General features: G+C 48.5%; 1 protein-coding gene across 3 annotated transcripts in view; it reads left to right on the forward strand.

Moving 5' to 3' along the window:
• The first annotated feature begins 7,686 nt into the window (after positions 1–7,686).
• Positions 7,687–21,140, forward strand: part of ABCG4 (ATP binding cassette subfamily G member 4) — a 44,719-nt gene continuing 31,265 nt past the window's right edge. For 2 of the 3 annotated variants that reach the window (XM_028707849.2, XM_028707850.2), the window contains exons 1-2: positions 7,687–8,448; positions 13,565–13,803. In XM_028707849.2, coding sequence (XP_028563682.1) covers positions 13,575–13,803 — 229 coding nt within the window. In that variant the 5' untranslated portion in view covers positions 7,687–8,448; positions 13,565–13,574. The remainder of the gene's footprint in view (positions 8,449–13,564; positions 13,804–21,140) is intronic. The other variant, XM_028707848.2, reaches the window with a different exon arrangement.

Here is a 21,140-nt window from a genome sequence, read left to right on the forward strand (position 1 = left end):
GAGATGATCCATGGGATACATTCCAACTCTATGCTGCTGCTTTAAATAGGCATGGCTTCCCCAAAGCATTCTGGGAACTGCAGTTCAGGGTGCTGGTAGGATGCCCCCTATTCCCACACAGAACTATCATTCCCAGAGTTCCCTTTGATTGGTTGTTAAACCGTTCTGAGAATTGTAGCTCTGTGAGAGGAATAGGGGGCCTATTCACAACTCTAAGTGCCCTTAACAAACTACAGCTCCTGGGAATCTTTGGGGGAAGCCATGGCTGTTTACTGTGGTATCCTGTTGCTGCTGATGTCAGTCAGAGATGATGTCAGTCAGAGGAGCCAATCCTGAACTTGAGGGACTGGAGGTCTGACTCAGTGTGAGATCTTTGCTTCTCTTTATGTGTTTCCAAGTTTGCTCACCGATCTCTACGCTCACGTCACTCAGTTTCCTCCCAACCTCCCCCCACCTGTTTTTGTTTTTTTTTCATGGCACAGGGAAAGATTGGCAGCAGATGGTGATAAATTAATGCCACTCATTTTTCCATATGCCTTTTGTCTTCCAGGCAAGGTGGTGATGTTGGGTGAAGCAGATGACTCACAAGGGGATGGCAGCATTCTGCCCATGGAGGAAAACCAGACCTCGGATTCTCCTCCTCAAGTAACGTCCTTAACATATAGAGTTAGACCACATTTGCACCATTTTTGTTGTTGTTTAGTCGTTTAGTCGTGTCCGACTCTTCGTGACCCCATGGACCAGAGCACGCCAGGCACCTCTGTCCTCCACTACCTCCCGCAGTTTGGTCAAACTCATGCTGGTAACCTCGAAAACACTACCCAACCATCTCGTCCTCTGTCGCCCCCTTCTCCTTGTGCCCTCCATCTTTCCCAGCATCAGTGTCTTCTCCAGGGAGTCTTCTCTTCTCATGAGGTGGCCAAAGTATTGGAGCCTCAGCTTCAGGATCTGTCCTTCCAGTGAGCACTCAGGGCTGATTTCCTTAAGAATGGATGCGTTTGATCTTCTTGCAGTCCATGGGACTCTCAAGAGTCTCCTCCAGCACCATAATTCAAAAGCATCAATTCTTCGGCGATCAGCCTTCTTTATGGTCCATCTCTCACTTCCATACATCACTACTGGGAAAACCATGGCTTTAACTATACGGACCTTTGTTGGCAAGGTGACGTCTCTACTTCTCAAGATGCTGTCTAGGCCTGTCATTGCCCTTCTCCCAAGAAGCAGGCGTCTTTTAATTTCGTGGCTGCTGTCACCATCTGCAGTGACAGCAGCCACCATACATACCACTTTAAACAGTCATAGCTTTCCCCTAAGACTCCTGGGGCTTGTAGTTTGTTAAGGGTACAGAGAGTTGTGAGAAGGCCCCTATACCCCTCACAGAGCTACGGTTCCCAGAGTTCCCTGGAAAGAGGATCTGTTGTTAAACCGCTCTGAGAATTGCAGCTCACGGGGTAGATCTACGCACAGGGGGAACCCCCCGCTATAAATAAGTCAGAAATTAAAATGTTAAAACGAAACGGGGGGAAAGCGCTAAGGGAAATCACAAAGAAATTTTCTTTGCTCTCCAACGCCATCTGGTGTTGCATGTTTAGAATACATTCGAAGTGCTGAGGTTTTTTTCTAACGTAGCTGAGTCCCGTGAGAGCTGCCTTTGGGGAAGGAGTTCCAAACCAGGGACAGGTGCAGAAAATGGAGAATCCCTTCAGTGTTAAAAAGAAGAAGGCATAAAAGCAAAATAAAACGAAGATGTTGATTAGAAAGACTGAGGTGGCAGTCATTTTTTTTTATCTGCTCTAAAATTATATTTGCTTCCTTAGCTAAGTCATAGACTGTTCCATATTCCAAAGAAAACCTCTAAGCGGTTCACAGCATCTTAAAAATACCACAAATAAATGCCAAATACAAAGAACGTGGGGGGAGGGGAATCCACATTTTAGTGCAGTGCAGATAACACTTAGATAAGATTTCCTCCTAAACATAAATAGAAGCTGGAACAACTAACATATGGGGACCCATAATAACTACTAGCAGATCCAAAATACAGCAATGCAACAGAAGCAATTAGCCTCACTCAGCAAATAGACACGCATGTGGAACTCTCACTTCTGCTTCCGTCTCCCCATCTTAAGCTTACACCAAAAGATGGAACAAAATGACACACTCCCCACAGCTCAGTTGGTTAGAGCGTGGTGCTGATGACACCAAGCTTGCAGGTTCGATCCCCGTATGGCACAGGTGCACATTCCTGCCTTGCACTGCAGGGGGTTGGACTAGATGATCCTCAGGATCCCTTCCAATGCTACAATTCCATGATTCCTGGAGCTCCCTCTGCTATCATCAGGGAGCACCCACAATACCCACAGAAATAACAAAACACAACAATAGCAGGAGGCACCTTCAACATGACCCCAAAGGGATCTCCGCTGCCCTTTGATGTCACCCATTCAGGGATGCCCTGTTAAAGACTATTGCAAAAGTATCACACGAGAAAGTGAAAATTAAAAGAAGAGTAAAAATGCAGTGGCAATGGCTGTGACCAGCATGGTAATATAGTCCTGAGGGTGTTGTGGCGGGTTAACATTCATAATATGTCACTGCATACATTCAAAGCCATTCCTCTTCAGAAAGGTGGGAAAGTTGCGCTAAGGCAAACTTCACCTGCACAGGTAGCACTCCTGATTCTCCCCCAAAGTCATATCGTCTGCAGCCTGAGAAAACAGGAGGACAACAATTTGATGATGACGTCATGCAGATGTTCTGTAAAACGGGAGTAAGGGAAACATGACTATTTGAGAGTAAACACTAAGGTTGCTTTCAAGTGACCTGTTTGTTGAGCAAGTCTGCAAAGGGGGTTAGGCGACCGCCAGCTAATTATTGAGCATTCATCCTGATTTCAGAGGTGGATTTAGGGGGCGCGGAGCGGTGGTGCCGCAGGAGGACATCTCAGCTGTGATGTAGACTGGAAGGCGAGGGGCAAGGGGATGGTGAACTTTGGTGTCACACAGGGCCCCGCCGAAATCTGAGGCCCCAAAGTCCACCACCACTGATTTGTTTGTGAGAAAGTTAGATGATGTTGCATCAAGTAACTGTATCCCATGTTTCCCAGGGCATTTTCCTGTCATCTTCCTTGCAAAAAGTCCAATTTTGGGGTGTGAGGTGAGAGTGGATTTGTTAAGCAAGGACGCCAAACCAGCTTTAACTGTGCGACTTAAATTTGCCACCCCATTAAAAATAAAACTTAGGGGGGAAATTGTAAGAACTAGATATTCTGCAAAGCACAGTGACAGTTAGACCTCCGAAACTCATTGTCTTAATTTGCTCAGTTACTATGTAAATTAGCAAGTGGAAATGTGATGCAAATTTGTGCATTGGGTCTTTTATGTTCCTAGCATAATGGCCCTGTGTGGAAATACTCCATTAAGATGAGAAACTCATAGAGCTGCAGGTGGAGTCAGGAAATGACAGGTGGCCCAGCCACCTGCCCATAGGAACAAACTTAAGGGAAGGGCCATAGGTCAGTGGGGGAGCATCTGCATTGCATGCAGAAGGCCGCAGGTTCAATTCTTGGCATCGCCAGGTAGGGCTTTGAAGAGGCTCCTGACTGAAACCCTGAAGAGATGCTGTCAGTCCCATGAGAAGCGTGTGTTTGAGAGAAGAAGTCGCAACTGTTCACTTGAAGCTAAAAAAACAATGTGAAGTGACACCTCAGTTTAAGGCTAGTTTAGGAAGACTTGCGGGATGCGGGTGGCGCTGTGGGTTAAACCACAGAGCCTAGGACTTGCCGATCAGAAAGTTGGCGGTTCGATTCCCCACAACAGGGAGAGCTCCCTGCTCCTGCCAACCTAGCAGTTCGAAAGCACATCAAAAGTGCAAGTAGATTAATAGATACCGCTCCAGCAGGAAGGTAAACGGCGTTTCTGTGCACTGCTCTGGTTCGCCAGAAGCGGCTTAGTCATGCTAGCCACATGACCCGGAAACTGTACGCCGGCTCCCTCGGCCAGTAAAGAGAGATGAGCGCCGCAACCCCAGAGTCGGCCACAACTGGACCTAATGGTCAGAGGTACGGTACCTTTACCTTTACCTTAGGAAGACTTGGTTTGAAGAAGGGGGAAGTCCTGATAACGTGTTAGCAAGGGCTTCTTTCCCCACCCACCACCCACCCCTAGGAAGAGGCAGAAATCCAGTGGAGACATTTCTCCCACCCTTATGACGGAAGTGCATTAAAGATCAAGTCTGCAGACTAGTAGAAGGAAATGGCCACTCTTCTATGAATGCTCAGAAGCCTCTTTTAATTCAAAATGTGTGGATGCTTGGCAAACTCTTTGCATGCTCTGATGCACTTCCTCCTGTTTCAGTGGTTTTTGTGGTGTCCCCTAAGGTTCAGTTACAGGAGACCTGTGACCCCTCCAGATGTTGTCGTCCAGTTCTCATCATCTCTAAGCACTGGCCACGCTGACTGCAAAGGCTGATGGGAACTGTAGTCCAGCAACACCTGAAGGGTTCCTTATTCTTGCCTTATTGGATCTGACCGAAGGACCGTATGGTCCAGCCTTCCTCTAGAACAGTGGTGTCCAAACTTTTTTCAAAGAGGGCCAGATTTGATGAAGTGAACATGCGTGAGGGCTGGCAAAGCTTTTTTTAGGATTGAAGTTGTTGGGTCTTTTTTAGGATTTTGCCCCAAAGTTGTTGAGCTTTTTATAATACTGGGCAGGCCAGGTCTTCCTGTTATATACCTGCTGGGATTGGCAAGGCATCTGACCCTCACCTGAATCTCATCGCTCTCCTAACAAGTGTCTGCCCACCAGATACCAGGCACTCTACTATTCAAATTAGGCCCCAGTGCTTTTGTTACAATCCCCTTCTCAATTAAGTAATAAATTTTAATCTAGAATTTAAATTCTCAAAACTTGTTTGTTAATTTGAGCAAGTAAACTACTGCTCTCACTTCATTACAAACAGTATTTCTACCTGCAAACCTGCTCCTCTTCCTTTCACAGATATTTTGTTGCCATTTGCAACTGTAGCTGCCTCTGATTAGTTATCATTTAACTCTTGCGGGAAATAATTAGCATCACATCACACGTCATATGCATGGAAGTTGCCAAACCAATTAACCAACAAGAAGGATTACTGTTAATAGCACCAGTTTTCCTATAACTTGATTTTCCTGGATAGTTTTGATGAACTGCAAAAGCATTTTTAGTTTGCTTTCTGTTGCCACCCTGGAACTTTTCTTTATTAGTGCCACTTTGTTTTGTATGATTCCTTGCAAATGAAGGAAACCAATTTTTTGCTTGTATATGTTGATAATATAATTTTGGTTACTGAAGACAAACAAGATCGTACAAAAACAAGACTGGGCGCAGGCCTGGCCAGGACATAGGCAACCTGACTGTGAGAAAGGTGACCTCATAGAATCATAGAATCATAGAGTTGGAAGAGACCACAAGGGCCATCGAGTCCAACCCCCTGCCAAGCAGGAAACACCATCAGAGCACTCCTGACATATGGCTGTCAAGCCTCTGCTTAAAGACCTCCAAAGACGGAGACTCCACCACACTCCTTGGCAGCAAATTCCACTGTCGAACAGCTCTTACTGTCAGGAAGTTCTTCCTAATGTTTAGGTGGAATCTTCTTTCTTGTAGTTTGGATCCATTGCTCCGTGTCCACTTCTCTGGAGCAGCAGAAAACAACCTTTCTCCCTCCTCTATGTGACATCCTTTTATATATTTGAACATGGCTATCATATCACCCCTTAACCTCCTCTTCTCCAGGCTAAACATGCCCAGCTCCCTTAGCCGTTCCTCATAAGGCATCGTTTCCAGGCCTTTGACCATTTTGGTTGCCCTCCTCTGGACACGTTCCAGTTTGTCAGTGTCCTTCTTGAACTGTGGTGCCCAGAACTGGACACAGTACTCCAGGTGAGGTCTGACCAGAGCAGAATACAGTGGCACTATTACTTCCCTTGATCTAGATGCTATACTCCTATTGATGCAGCCCAGAATTGCATTGGCTTTTTTAGCTGCCGCGCCACACTGTTGGCTCATGTCAAGTTTGTGGTCAACCAAGACTCCTAGATCCTTTTCACATGTACTGCTCTCAAGCCAGGTGTCCCCCATCTTGTATTTGTGCCTCTCATTTTTTTTGCCCAAGTGCAATACTTTACATTTCTCCCTGTTAAAGTTCATCTTGTTTGTTTTGGCCCAGTTCTCTAATCTGTCAAGGTCGTTTTGAAGTGTGATCCTGTCCTCTGGGACCTGTGTGCTTCCTTGCTTGATTAACAGCTGTTGGCAACTTCCATGTCAGGAAGGAGGACAAGTGGGCACCCTATCAAATGACAGGGCAGGAGCTACATGGAGCAGGGCCTTTTCACCGGTGGTGCCCATTGTATGCCTCGCTCTTCCCAGACCTGCTCTCTTTTGGCCTGTATTTTGGAGCTTTATAATTTAGGAAGACTTTGGAAGAACTAGTTGACAAGTCTTATCGGTTGCTGACATATGAGTGGATTTTATTTGCTGCTATTCTGGGCTTCTGGTGCACCAGGGTTTACACCAGCGTAATAGAGTTGGTCAGGATGCCAGAAGGGATACAATTTATGAGCGTTCTCCATTATCTGCACAGCAGGGGGTGTTCAGTCAACAGTGCAAAGGCTGAGCTGAAGCATTCCTGCTGGTTACCTGCTTTCAGCAATAGGAGCCAGACTTTGGACATGCCTGCTCTAGAATGTTGTGGGACTACAACTCCCAGCACCCCCTTGGCCATGCTAGCTGCAAGGGCTGCTGGGATTCCAACCACATTTTCCCTATCACTGCAGCCAACTGGAGAGTTTTTTCTTGCTTTTAGGAGCTTTTAGGGCTGACCGCTGTTTTTAATATTGTATTTTATTTTATTTTTAAATGGTTCTAATCCACACTGGCACCTCATGGTGAAGGGAGGGTAAGAAATAATATCACATTTATTTCGTTTGATTTCACAAAATGTATATACTGAGTCTTGAAAAAGAAAAAAAGAGGACCAAATCTCAAAGCAGTTTACAAAAAGAATGGGCATCCTCCTCTCTCTCTAGAGACAATGAAGTCAAACTTTTGGAGAATCACAGCTGCTGCTGTGGCTGCAGAGACTGGTAACTCGCTCCTGCATTGTTTTTGCTGCATTAGCAGCATCAAAGTTGACCTTTCCAGGGCAAGCCTGGGCAGCGTGTATGACCAAGATGATAAGACGATAAGACGGATGTGGTCCAAAGGAAAGGAAAGCAATACACCTGATATCATCTTGGCTGCAGGAGTTGCCAGAGGAGAAATACAAGACGCCATCCAACAATATAATCACCAGTATAACAATATACCAACCATCAGTAAGAATAATAACAACAACAATATTAATTTTATTATTTATACCACCCATCTGGCTGGGTTTCCCCAACCACCTGTTAAAAACATTCAGAAAATAATTTAAATCAATGAGAAGCTATAAAAAAAAAAAAGAGCTGTTATCTTATTTTAAAAGTGGAAGCAAGGGGAAACGTTCTAGCCCTCTCTGCAGAGAACTAGCAGCTTGCTGGGGTTTTTGTGGGAGCAGCAGGAGCGCCCCCTCGAGGAGGGAGCGTGTCCCGGGGGCCTGCCGGGCTGCAGTTCTTGGCATGATGCTTTTTTCCTTCCTCCTCCTCCTCTTCCTCCACCAGCCCTCCACTTTTAAGAGCACAGTCGGCTGGTCCCTTTAAGGGAGCTGTTATGCTGGCTGGGAAAGCAGAAACCTGCCTGGAAAGCCCGGCCCAGCAATCCCTCCCTCTCTCCCCCCCACCTCCGGCCCGCCCTGCTAGCTGGTGCTTGTGACATTCAGCAAGGAGGGGATGAACCTGGAGAGACTGAGGAGCCGGCGGCGTCGGGCTGATGGAGCAGAGAGGAGCCCTCCCCACTATCAGCCGGGGCAGGGGGGCTGCTAGGGGGCTGCTGCTTGGCTGAGGAGAAGTGGGGAGCAGGGGGCTGGCTGGCTGGCGTCTCCCCCCCCCCCCAAGCCCCAGCCCCACCACCACCTTCCTCTGAGAGGATGGAGAAGGACGGCTGCAGGAGCTGAGAGCTGCCCTCTCTCGGTCTGCTCTGCAGTCACTACTTGGCAGCCGGCTGGTCCTTGCCCTGCCCAGCCCATCGCAGCAGAGCATCCTTTGGGAAGAGAGAGAGAGGAGAGCCCAGGACCTCCGTCCATCCCTCAGCATCCTTTCCCTTTTGTCTCCAAAACCGCTGCTGCTGCAAAGAGAAGAGGGAGGGGGGAAGAGAGAAGAAGAAGACGCCAGCACCCACCCACCCACCCCACATGTCTGCAGCTTGGGGGGTGGCGGCAGGCAGGACCCAAAAGCCCCGAGCACCCCAGCAGAAAAGGGGAGCCTGCTGTCCATCACATCCAGACGCGAGGGAGCTGAGCCAGCAATAAAAAGGGAGAGAAGAGAGCGAGGTGAGTCTGAACTAAGGTGTGGGGGGGGGGGGAGATGAAGTAGGCAGCATCTTTTGACACCCTCCCCTCCCTCTTCCCTGCTGAAAATCGAGCCCTTTTATTACTGGGGGTGTCTGCCCCCCCCCCATGCATTGCTTGAACTGAGGCTGATGTTGGTGTGGCACTGAGATCAGTGGCACTGGGGTGTGTGCATGAGAAGCCCTCCCCCTCACTTATAGGGGGGGAGGTGGGGCAAGGAAGAAGGGTTTTTTTTGGGGGGGGGAGATTAATAATAATAATAAATTTTGAAATCAAGGTGAAATCGAGGACCAGCTTGCCTGTCCTTCTTGGATAGCGCAGGTGGAGAGACTGCTCTTCCTCCCTCCCCCCCCCCCGCCACCGCCCCCCATCTCTAGTGCAGCAAACTTTTTGGCATTCCTGTTAGAAGGTCCTTGTGTGTTTGATGTGGGGGGGGCAGGGAGAGGATTTATGGTCTGAGTTGGTCTAAGAGTTGCCCTCTCTGCAGGATGCTCTTTTGGGATGCAGCAAATTTGGGGAGGCAGGTGGAGAGAAGAGAATGAGGATTGAATTCTCAGTCCTGGAAAGGGAATTCATTCTGGTAGCATCAAGAAAGACGGAGATGAGCTTCAGGGGTGGGAGTGCATTTTAATTTGCCAGAATTTCTTTCTCTCTCTCTCTCTCTCTCTCTCTCTCTCTCTAACACACACAAACAAACATCAACTTCCCATCCTGTAGTTTTGGAAGATTGTGGGAAGGGGTGGTGGAAATGTGTGATTATGATGGCTGCATTAAGCTGGTTTAAAAGGGTTATTATTATTATTATTATTATTATTATTATTATTATTATTATTTATTTGCACATATAAAATATCCTACCCAAACCCGGAAGACAAGCAATTCTGATGCCTTCATAACTTCATTTGTTTTGTTTTCAAATAATTGCCTCAACTGGAAGCCATTAAAAAGAAAATTTGACTAGAGGAATGAGGCTTGCAACTCCCAACTATCACTTCACCTGAAGGGAGGGGGTATTTAAGGGATTTCAATATTTGGATTATCTAAAGATTATCGCTACCGGATCATTTGCATGTTTTTGGAAGCCCCCAGTGATCTTGGTGGAACTTGTCTTCCCAGGAACCATGCAAAGAGCCAGGCTTCACTTGTGAAATATCTCAAATGCAGAGGGAAAATTGGGAAGAGGTGTCCAAAATCCATAGCTGCCCCTCCTCTAGGGGGTACTGTTTGGGGATTCCACGGGGTGGGGAAATTGATGAGTTTTCAGTAAAGAGCAGGCAAGATTTACAGGAAAAGGCCAACCGGCCTGTTCTTGAATAGATCTGAGATCAGATTGCAAATAAGCAGTGCATCTTAACACCATTTGCTGGCTTAACCAGAAATAAAAGAAATCCCTGAAACATGATCACATGTGGTTTGAAACCTGTGGGGAGAGAGGGTCTTTAGGAGACCAACCCACACCTCTCACCCCCTTTCAGTGGCATTTCTGCCCTCCTCTAAGGAATATTTAGACTAAGAAAAATGTGCGTTTGTGGTATGGATGCTTTTGCATTGAGGCCGGGGGCAGATCTTGATTATGTTTTATTTATTTATTTATTGGTGGGGGAGGGAAGGAAAAGGACCCTAGGAGAAATAGACAGAGCCTTGTGGCACTTCTGGTGTCAAGGACAGGTGCCAGCACAGCCCAAAAAAGGAGGCTGCTTACTTCTCTGTGCCTCCGTACTGCACAGGAAACTGCAGTGATCAGTAATGTGGGTTAAAGAATTGCAAGGGAGCAGAGTGGGCTGAGCCCAGAGGGGAGGAGGAGGGGGAAGAGGAGGGTCCCACCAGCATTCTTCTGCCCACCCACGGGTGCACACTTCCCCAGAAACCTGTCCAGCTCTCTGCTTATTATTACCCCATAGGGTCCGTTTTGAAATGCAAGCTTCCAGAACAGGGAGAGGAGGCCAGTTCTTGTGGCCTGCCTACCTGCAGCCAAGCATTTTTGATGCTTTGCCTTGAGAGCTGATGGTAAGAGCTGACTGTTCCACCCTAGCCTGCCTTGCTTGCACACCTTCTCCGCTGCATAGTGCACCCTGTTCCTGCACTACAGCTTCTTCCATTGTGGCACCTTTTCTTTCTTGCTTTGCCCCTGGATTTGAGCGGCCAGCTCTGCGTTCGATTCATAGCAAGGATGGAGCCTGGCTGTTGGCGCAGGCTAGGCTTGATTTTCTGCTGTGGCTGCAATCTATGGGAATTGTTCAACAGTTTTCCTTTGAGGCTGGTTTTGCCTCTTCTTTATCTACAAAATCTCTCTCAGGTGCTGGAGGGAACAGGAAGGGTGGTGGGAACGAAGGGCGAAGGCTGGGGAGCCTTTTGGTCATACGTTTGCAGACTCCAGACGCAATTGCACAACAGCCCGGCAATGGAACGATCTTTCAGGCACCTGGGTCCATTCGCACACTCAAATTGCTCTTGTGCGGCTGGGCGTTGACTGGGGCTCCTCCACTCAGTGGTTCTCAGATGCCAACCAACATCAACTCAGTACTTTAATGTGGCAGCACCAGCTCTTTGGAACTCCCTGCCGATTGAGATTAGGCAAGTGCCTTTGCTTCATTGATTTTGACACCTGCTAAAACCCTTTTTGGTTTAGGCAAGCCTACCCAGACATGTAACTTTATTGCCTAGGTTTGTTTATTTTGTTAATGTCGATTTTAATCTATATATCGATCATTTTATTGTGTTTGCTGCTTTAAAGTCTGTTTTAATGAATATTTTATGCCGTTTTCTGTAAACCACTTATAGATCCCCCCCCCCCGGTTAAGCGGTATATCAATTTTGAAGACTAAAAAATAGGTGCACCTTCGTAACACTCCGCCTCTAATACGAATGATCGCTGTGCTCTTCACCTTATGCCAGCCTTATATCTAACAGCTCACTTGGTCACCACAGGCGACCAGAAATTGCATGCAGGTGGAAGAGTAATGGACTGCTCCATTACTCTTCCACCAGCCCACTTGGGAGAAGCCCACAAGAAGAAGAATGTTTCCCCAAGCTTTGAATCACAGACCCTCCAAGTGTTCCTATTTTCCAGGGACGTCCCTGATTTAGAAAAGCCACCCCGGTTTCTGATTTGATCCTGGAATGTCCCACCTTCCCTTAGGATGTCCCTCTTTTCACTGGAGAAATGTTAGAGCGTATGGTAGGATGTTCCTATTTTCATTGGATAATTTTTGGAGGGTATGGAGTTATCTGACGGCAATCCTGTATAGGGAAGTTGTTTTTGAAATGTTTAATGTTTCATTATGTTCTTATATATGTTGGAAGCTGCCCAGAGTAGCTGGCGCAACCCAGTAAGATGTGTGGGGTATAAATATAGTAAAATTATCAGTATGGAATGGGACATCCCTATTTTCATCAGAGAAATGTTGGAGGGTATGGAATCACTGGAATATTTTTAATGCCTGCTGTCTAGTTTTTGCCCTGCCCTTTGCCAGTTTGTTATCTGGGTTCTGTGAAGTCAGGTCAAGATGGGCTGTGCCTGGGAAAAGGAGAAAAGGCCTGGATAGCTGCATTTGGGTCTCAGGTTTTCCACCCTGATTTAGGAGAAGCCCTGCCTCTGTGTCGAGGGCAAGATGTTTTCAAAGCGATAAGGGGGAGCTATGGACTTCCTTAACGGGACGCAGGTGGCGCTGTGGGTAAAACCTCAGCGCCTAGGACTTGCCGATCGCATGGTCGGCGGTTCGAATCCCCGCGGCGGGGTGCACTCCCGTCGTTCGGTCCCAGCGCCTGCCAACCTAGCAGTTCGAAAGCACCTTCGGGTGCAAGTAGATAAATAGGGACCGCTTACTAGCGGGAAGGTAAACGGTGTTTCCGTGTGCTGCGCTGGCTCGCCAGATGCAGCTTGTCACGCTGGCCACGTGACCCGGAAGTGTCTCCGGACAGCGCTGGCCCCCGGCCTATAGAGTGAGATGAGCGCACAACCCTAGAGTCTGGCAAGACTGGCCCGTACGGGCAGGGATACCTTTACCTTACCTTATAGACTTCCTTGGGACCTTTGGTAGGTCACAGCATACCCTCTTGGTTATTTCTCTGCAAAAAAAAATGGCCGACGCTCTCCTCTTGTTCTTTTCCCTAGTTTGCAGAGAGGAGATTATGATGCCTGGAGGCAGGGTCAGGGGGGGAATTGGGGACACAATGGGGAGCAGGAGACCATTTCTGTTCTGCTGCCTCAGCCTAGGAGCTGGGCCCAGGAGGCAGTAGAAGGAATAATAATAGGAGGCCTATGCATTATTGAAACACGAAGTAAGTGACTGCTGGCTTTCAGACCTCTGGTGCTCCAAGGGATGGGGGGGCGGGCGGGGGAGGCCATAGGAGCAAGCAGGTGTCTCTGTGCAGGGAGGAAAGATGGCCCATAGCTCAGGGGTGCAAGGCAATCAGTCTTCACCATCTCTGGTCACAAAGACGTCAGGAACATCCAGCGAAGCTGAACGCTGGACTGACAGGAGGAAGCCTTTGTCCACGCTTAAACTATGGAAGTCGCTTCCACAAGGGGCAGCAATGGTCACTAACTTGGGCAACTTTGAAGAAAAAAATCAGAATCTCCGTTCTTGCAACTTGAATCCATTAGTTTGGGTCCTACCCTCCAGAGGAGGAGGAGACAAGCTCACTCCCTCTTCCATGTGAGATATTTGAAGGTGGCTATCATGTCTCCTCTCAGTTTCCTCTTTTCTACATTCTTCTTATCTAGATGTAGAATCCAGGGATGAAGAGCTGTCAAGAGTTAGGTCCTCTATCTAAGAACAGGAGGTGGGAACAAGAATTAACCAACACAGCATGGAAGCACCCAACCCAAGAGACTTATTCATTACCTTGCTGTTACTGTGAAATATTTATAGCCGGCTAGGGGAGAGCACTGTTGCACTCAGGGCCTTCTTGTGGGCTTCCCATGGGCATCTGAGTGGCCACTGTGAGAACAGGATGCTGGACTCGATGGGCCATTGGCCTGATCCAGCAGCCAGGCTCCTCTTATGGGCTCATGTTCTGGATTTCGTAAGAGAGTGAGTGAGTGAGACACTTCTAGCCCAAAAGCTTCCTGATGCCTCCATCCCTTTTTCTGCAGTTCAGTGGCGATGGCCGAGAAGAGCCTTGACCCTGCATGCGTCTCCATCGCCCTGGAGGACACGGTGTGCAATTCCGGCTCGCAGGATGCTCCCCTCCTGACCACCCACCTGAAGAAGGTGGAGAACCACATCACGGAAGCCCAACGGTTCTCCCACTTGCCCAAGCGCTCGGCTGTGGACATTGAGTTTGCCGACCTGTCGTATTCCGTCCGGGAGGGCTCCTGGTGGCGGAAGAGAGGTAGGATTCTCTCCTGGCATTTGTGCACACGTGTGAATCGGGGCCCGCTGCTTTTCCTCTAAGTCTCTCCTTCCATGGCCCTGCCTGGCTCTGCGCGTGCAAACATCTAGGCGCACACATGCACACATCTGCACGTGTGCATGCGTGTGCATAGATGTGATTTGCTGGCATCCCTCTTAAGCAGGAATATAATGGGAAGAAGCGTGTGGAGGATTGTGACTAATGTACCAAACTAAGCTACATCTGCCTCTGAGTCACAGGAACAGCCTGGCCTGCTTACTGGCTAGTTAGGACATATTTCTTGTCTTCTCTTTCTTCCTGAATGCAAACTGGGAGGCTTCAGTGTTTGCTTGAGTGATATAGGAAAGAAGACCTGCAACAAAATGTTGCAGCATGGAGTGTTCCCATTAGTTGTGCTCCATGACACTTCTATCCACCCCCCTGCCCCATAAGTCAGCCAGCATTGCATGCCCAACAAGCATGCTAAATCCTCACTGAACTGCTGTTTTGGCGTTCCTGCCTTGAGGTTTTCTCCCTGTCAAAACTTTTTTCAAAGAGGGCCAGATTTGATGAAGTGAAGGGCTGTGGGGGCCGACCAAAGTCGTTGACCTTTTTGAGGTTGTTTGGGGATTTTTTAGGATTTTACCCCAGGGAATAAACTGCCACAGGGGCCAGATTAAACTGATTGGCGGGCCGGATTTGGACATGCCTGCCCTATAGTTTTATTGTGGGTTTGTTTGCTTTTTTTTCAAATCTTGGTTTTTCTTTAAACCAGTTGAGCATGGGTGGTGCCATTTTTGGCTACATAAGCACCAGCACTTTCACCTGAACTTCTGAAATCAAGGGATGGTTCCTTATGTGCAATGGAAAGAGAAGGGACTAGAAACTGAGGATGGTGAGGTGGGTGGGGAATTGGCAAAAGCACAGCTGCTCACTTTTGGAACCCTCTGAGAAAGGAGATCTTTGTGAAGGTTCAACAGCAATTAGAGGCATTATGCTCCCTTGTAAAACCCGCTCGTCTCTTGCCCAGCTTTCTGGGAAAGGAGACAGCAATGTACCGGTAGGTGATGAGAGAATTTAGACACTTTGATGGATTTGCTTGATAGCTTGAATCTAAGGTCTTGCAAGCAAGCCTTACAAGACCTTAGCTACCACCTACCTGCCAACTCCAGTGTATATATTAGCTTTCGTAAACAAGGTTGTTGACAATTAAAGCTGCCATCTTGTGCACATTTAACTTGGGAATAAATCCCACTGAACTCAGTGAGACTTACTACTAAGTAAATCAAATCATAGAGGTGGACTGTAACCTATCCAGTAGCTGAAATGGCTGGTTCAGTGCATAGCGCTTTTCATCTTTTAACCTACCCGGGACCTCAGGGTGAAGGGTGAGATGATGATGATGATGATGATAAAATCCAATGGGGTCCATCCAATGAAACCGAAGGATGGGAGACTCAGGACGAAGGCCTTCTTCTCTCAGCGCATAGGGAAGCTGTAGAATTTGCTACCCCAAGATGTAGCGATGGCTGTCAATGTGGGATAGCTTTCAAGGGGGATTAGATAATTTTAAAGGGGAATTAGACAAATTCATGGAGGGTAAGGCTATCAATAATGACCAATGGCGGCTGCATCGCCTCTCGTATTAGAAGCACTGTGCCCTCCTGTGGCACAATGGGTCAGCACATCTGGCTGTCAACTGGGAGGTTGGTGGTTCGAGCCCAGCCAGGGATGGCTGTGGGCCGGGTTCCTGCCTTGCAGGGGTTGGACTAGAATCTAGTCACTAGATGATCCTCGGGGTCCCTTCTAACGCTACAATTCTATGATCAGCAACTGTTAGAGAGGTCAGTTGAGCTCATATTCTGCCTATGGGCTTGCCACAATGGTTGGCCATGGGGGGGGGGATGCTCTATGAGGAACATAGGACACTGCCTATCAGACCATTTGTCCATCTACCTCAGTGTTGCCTGCACTGACTGGCAGCAGCTCTCCAGGCATTCAGAGAAGGGTCTTTCCCATACCTGCCTGGAGATGCAGAGGATTGAACATGGCACCTTCTGTGCACAAGGCAGGTGGTCTACCACCGAGCCATCCCCCTTCTCCTAAATGGCCCCTTTGGTTTGATCCTGCTACAAATCTCTTCTAATGTTCTCATGTGTATTGTTTTTAACACTTGATTGGAAGCCACCCAGAGTGGTTGGGAAACTCAGCCAGATGATTATGTGTCCAAGTCCAAAACTATCAGCTTGTTCCTCCTTTGCCATTTAGCCAACCGTTTGGGGAGCAGAGACCCTTGTTTTGCATGCAGGAGTTCCCTGAATTCCATCCCTGGTGTGCCTTGTTAAAAGAAGCTACACTCCATTACACATTTAAAGAACCATGATGCCACTTTCAAAGCTATGGCTTTTGCCCAAAGGATCCTGGGAGCTGTAGTCTGTTAAGGGTGCTGGGAAACCTGCATGCAGGACCTGAGCATCCCATTGACTGGTATTCAGAAGCATTTCTGCCAGTGGCCACGGAGGCAGAGTATCGCCACCCTGGCTAGCAGCCACCGATAGCCTTCTCCTCCATGAACAGAGATGGAGCGCTACAGGTCCCCAGCCTTTGATCCACCTGACCCCTGTTCCTACACAGGGCTCTGGTATTTTTGCACACCCCACATGGGGAGAGAGGTCCCACATCCCATGAAGTTCCAGAGGCAGCAATTCTGCCTCTGGGATGGGGACTCCCCACCTGAAGGCATGCCTTGTTCTGCTCCGTCTCCCCGAAGATCGGAGGCCTTGATGCCAGGCAGGAACACGTGACGATAAGGAGATAAATTTAGCATCTGTTTCCTGCCCCAGCCACGGGCATCTTTCCCTCTCTTTCTCTGAGCTCTCTGGGGAGCCCGTCCTGCGTAGGCGGCACCGTTGCTCCGCGCATATAAATCAGTGCTGCAGAAAGCCGGGGGAGGGTTATGGCAGGTGGGAGGTGGTGGCCTGCCTTAATTAGCTCCTCTGCATGGAATGCCAATCACCAGCCCCCCCCCCCGAAAGCAAAGCCCCCAAATAAAGGCGTTTTCTTTGGGAAAGCATAAGGTCGAGAGCACGCCAGCATGGGGCAGCACCAAAGGGTGCTGAGCTCAAGGAAGGGATCGTTGGGCGCATAGGATACTGACTTATACGGAGGTCACATCCACACTGTACATTGAAAGCGTATGATTTCTCCCAAAGAATCCTGCGCACTGTAGTTTGTCAAGGGGGGTGGGGTGGAAATCAAAGTTCCACAGGGCAAACTGTAGTTCCCATGATTTTTTTTTTGGGGGGGGGGTGAAGCCTTGTGCTTTGAATGTATGGGGCAAATGCAACCAGAGTCAGACCATTGTTCCATATAGCTCGGTATTGTCTACGCAGACCAGACAGCGACTTTCCAGGGTTTCAGCCATGCTGGCATCTTCTGAATGCCAAGCAGATGGTCTGTCGCTGAGGATTCGTCAACACTTCTGCTTGTCCCATGCTTAAAAAGCACAGGTCCAAGCGGTTTTGTCTTTTCCCCGCTGTCCCCATCCCCCCCCCCGAAAGCCTGCTCAATAGCGCTTAATCAGAACACACAGCAATCAATGGAAAACCCGGTTGCCGTTTACTCCAATTCAGTGCTAAAGAGCAGGGTAGCACCACCAGGGAAGTGCCCAAAGTGTGCATGTGTGTGCGCACTCTATTCAGAAGCATGTCGTTCTGGGGAACCACCTGTTAATCCTTATCCACTAGCGCAACTTGCATAGGCGACCCCATCAAATGTGCTTGCTAGCCACGCACGGTACCCCAACCAGGGCTTTGATTGGCCACTCATCCAGGACTGCAGACAATAGAGCAGTAAGGAAGTTGCCCCAGTGGCTGACAGTGACAGGCTGCCTTTGGCTTGGCAGGTCACAGCTTGCGCAATCCTGCACTCCGTGGTTCCCCCCTCCCTGTCCCCGATTGTTTATCCCATTGCTTCAGCTTTAGGGAAGAGGGAAGGGATGGCTTGATAGACAGCGGCCAGTTCTCTATCTGCTGAGCCCAAAGGAGTTTGGCTCTGCCTTAAGCCAGTCAGATCCAGGTTAATCCTACTTGGGATTGACTTTGTGGAGCCCTTGAAGAAGCAGCTTCCTCCACTGTCCCTGATAAACGCTGAGCGTCAGCTGGGTCCCCTCTCTCCCCCTAGCCCGGGTCAAGATATCTGGGAGAAATTTGACCCCTTGCTGCATGCCATCCCTAAGGCGAGAAGGCTGGTGGGAATAATTTGCGTTTTGCGTAAAAAGCTTGCCTGTGCTTGCCTTGACGGTTGTATGACCCCCCTTGTCCATGCTGTGCTGTGTTACTTTTTAGGGCAAAGGCCATAGCTCAGCGGTAGAGCATCTGGTTTGCAAGGAGAAGGTCGCAGGTTCAATCCCTGGCAACTCCAGGTTAGGACTGGGAGAGACTCCCTGGTCTGAAACCCTGGAGAGGTGCTGCCAGTTAGTGTAGGCAATATTGAACTTGGTGGGCCAATGGGTTTGAATCAGGACATGTCCCTGCGTTCCTAGGAGAAGTCCACTGACTGCGCCCTGACAGCTCAGTCAGTAGAGCAGAAGACTCTCAATCTCAGGGATTGGATTTGATATCCCACTTTATCACTACCCGAAGGAGTCTCAAAGCGGCTAACAATCTCCTTTTTCCTTCCTCCCCCACAACAAACACTCTGTGAGGTGAGTGGGGCTGAGAGACTTCAGAGAAGTGTGACTGGCCCAAGGTCACCCAGCAGCTGCATGTGGAGGAGCGGGGAAGCGAACCCGGTTCACCAGATTACGAGACTACCGCTCTTAACCACTGGGTTCGAGCCCCATGTTGGGCAAAGGATTCCTGCATTGCAGGGGGTTGGACTAGATGACCCTTGTGGTCCTTTCCAAGTCTACAATTCTATGATTCAAGCCAGGGGTAGGCAACCTAAGGCCCGTGGGCTGGATGCGGCCCAGTCGCCTTCTAAATCTGGCCAGCAGACGGTTCAGGAATCAGCGTGTTTTTACATGAGTAGAATGTGTCCTTTTATTTAAAATGCGTCTCTGGGTTATTTGTGGGGCATAGGAATATTATTATTTTTTCCCTTTTCTTTTCAAAATATAGTCCAGCCCCTCACAAGGTCTGAGGGACAGTGGACCGGCCCATGGTTGAGGGGGGAGGAGAACGAATTCCTATGCCCCACAAATAACCCAGAGATGAATTTTAAATAAAAGGACACATTCTACTCATGTAAAAACATGCTGATTCCCAGACCATCCATGGGCTAGAAGGCGATTGGGCCGGATCCGGCCCCCGGGCCTTAGTTTGCCTACCCATGTTCTCAGGCAGGGAGAATTCCCGACCCTCTCTGGAGATGTTGAGGACTGGACCTGGAATTTTTTGCATGCAAAACCGCTGAGCTTCAACCCTTCATCCGAGATTGTGATTCCTGCACACTGCAGTATGCGTGCAGAACGTCTGAGTTGCACTGATGGCAGACTCCCCCAGCTGCAAGCAAAGACCCTTGTCTGGATTAGTGCAGAGCCCCTGGGGAAGGAGGGGGTAGAGAAAACCATAGGTACTGTTCTGTGAAAGGTTTGAGGGGGTGCTCTTTCTTTCTGGGGGATCAGGCCCCAGCAACCAGACCCTGGTCTTGGCTGAAAGGAAGACGAAGAGAAAGCAAACCTTGCCGAGAAGGATGCCCTCACTGGCATTGCCGGAGCTGTGTTAGATTTGCAGCAGCTGAGCTCAAGGCAGGCGGAGGTTACTGGCAGTCAATGAACTCGAGTAACCACACTGCTCTGTGCCGCAATCGTGTCTGAGTGGCAGGCCAGCGGCGTCTCTCTCATGCTGCGGGGGGAGAGAGTCCTTCCTATTTTTTCCCTGGGTTTTCTTGCAATCGCTCGCAGATTAAAATCTACTGGTTTGTTGTTTTCCCCTCCCTCCCCCCAGTCCACCTCTTTTCCCCTTCCCCCTCTTCAAACCAAAAAGAGGCATTGCCTGCATGCGTGTAGCTCAGTGGTTCTGTGTCTAAGCTCTGGGGCTTAGTCTGAAGTATAGGGTTTTGCCCCAGAACCTGTTTTCAGTGTCGGGGCTCAGCTTTGCAGAGGAATGGAGGCTGGGAGGAAGGAAGAGCTTTCTTTGAGGATATGCAGAGCGGTTTCCTTATGGCCACTGCATAGCGACAGACATCTGGGGGGTTTTCAGAAAAGAGGATTTGGGGCAGGTGACAAATCTGTTTAGGAGATTCATGGCTGCAATATATGCAGCAAGCAGTTACACACAGAGAGAGAGAGAGAGAGAGAGAGGGAAAGAAAGAAAGAAAGAAAGAAAGAAAGAAAGAATTTTTATTGTATTGTGGAGTTACCGTGAAATGAAGTGATAATGAAGTGAATTTCTTACCTCCCCTTGAAGTGCCTTGATTCAGAATGGAAATAAATACAGATTCAGATTTCCAGTCACACACACACACACACACACTTCAAATCCAGTTTCACTTTTTTTATTATTATTATTGTTATTATCTGTTTTTCACCTCTACATTCTCAGCATATGAGAATGGCTTGGGTGGAAATTTCCCCAGCTTGTTTCGCAGGGTTACTGTGCCAGGATCACTTCAGAAGTCAAGATTAGCAAGGCAGAGAAAGAGGTTTTAGAATGCAGGGGATAGGATCTGCAAGAGAGATCAGATTAGGTGGATTATAAATCTGCCATCCTCCTAACCCACTGGACTTCCCTAGCAAAATGCTGGCAGGGATATTTGTGCTCAAATGCTCCTTCCCCCCTGTTAGACGGCATGACTTCTCACTGAGTACAGCTCCTTGCGCAGAGGTGCCCAACCCACCACTGATACAGTTTGTCATTGAAAGGTATTCATGTTCAGCTGTTAAAATTCCAGATACCATTTCAAACATGGAACAGGCTCTGGCAAGGAAAGCTTTCCTAGGAATTCCTAGAATAGTAATACATCCCTTTCCAGCCTGGTCCCCTGCAATAAGCTTTACTCGCCCCAGGTGACCAGTTGGGTGACTGTTAATAAACCTGATATAACAATTATTATGAAAACATGAAAATATTTGGGATTGTGTCTTTGATAATGTTTCCCTCCAGTCCTGGGTTTCAGCATTCCATACCCTTTAAATGCCTCAGGTGGAGGTTAAGGGTCTCTATAGCATTTTGGTTGGATGGGTGGAAACCCTAAATTTCATGTTATTTTTTAATTCAGCCCTCCCGTAGGGAGCATCATCATACCATGCTTGGTATTTGCTGGTATTGGCAAACTTATTCTTTATTCCCAGTGATGCTTGTGGTTTGGGGTTCATTTTGCAAGACAACAAAAGC

This window comes from Podarcis muralis, chromosome 15 (assembly GCF_964188315.1).
Source record: "Podarcis muralis chromosome 15, rPodMur119.hap1.1, whole genome shotgun sequence".
Taxonomy (NCBI): Eukaryota; Metazoa; Chordata; class Lepidosauria; order Squamata; family Lacertidae; genus Podarcis; species Podarcis muralis.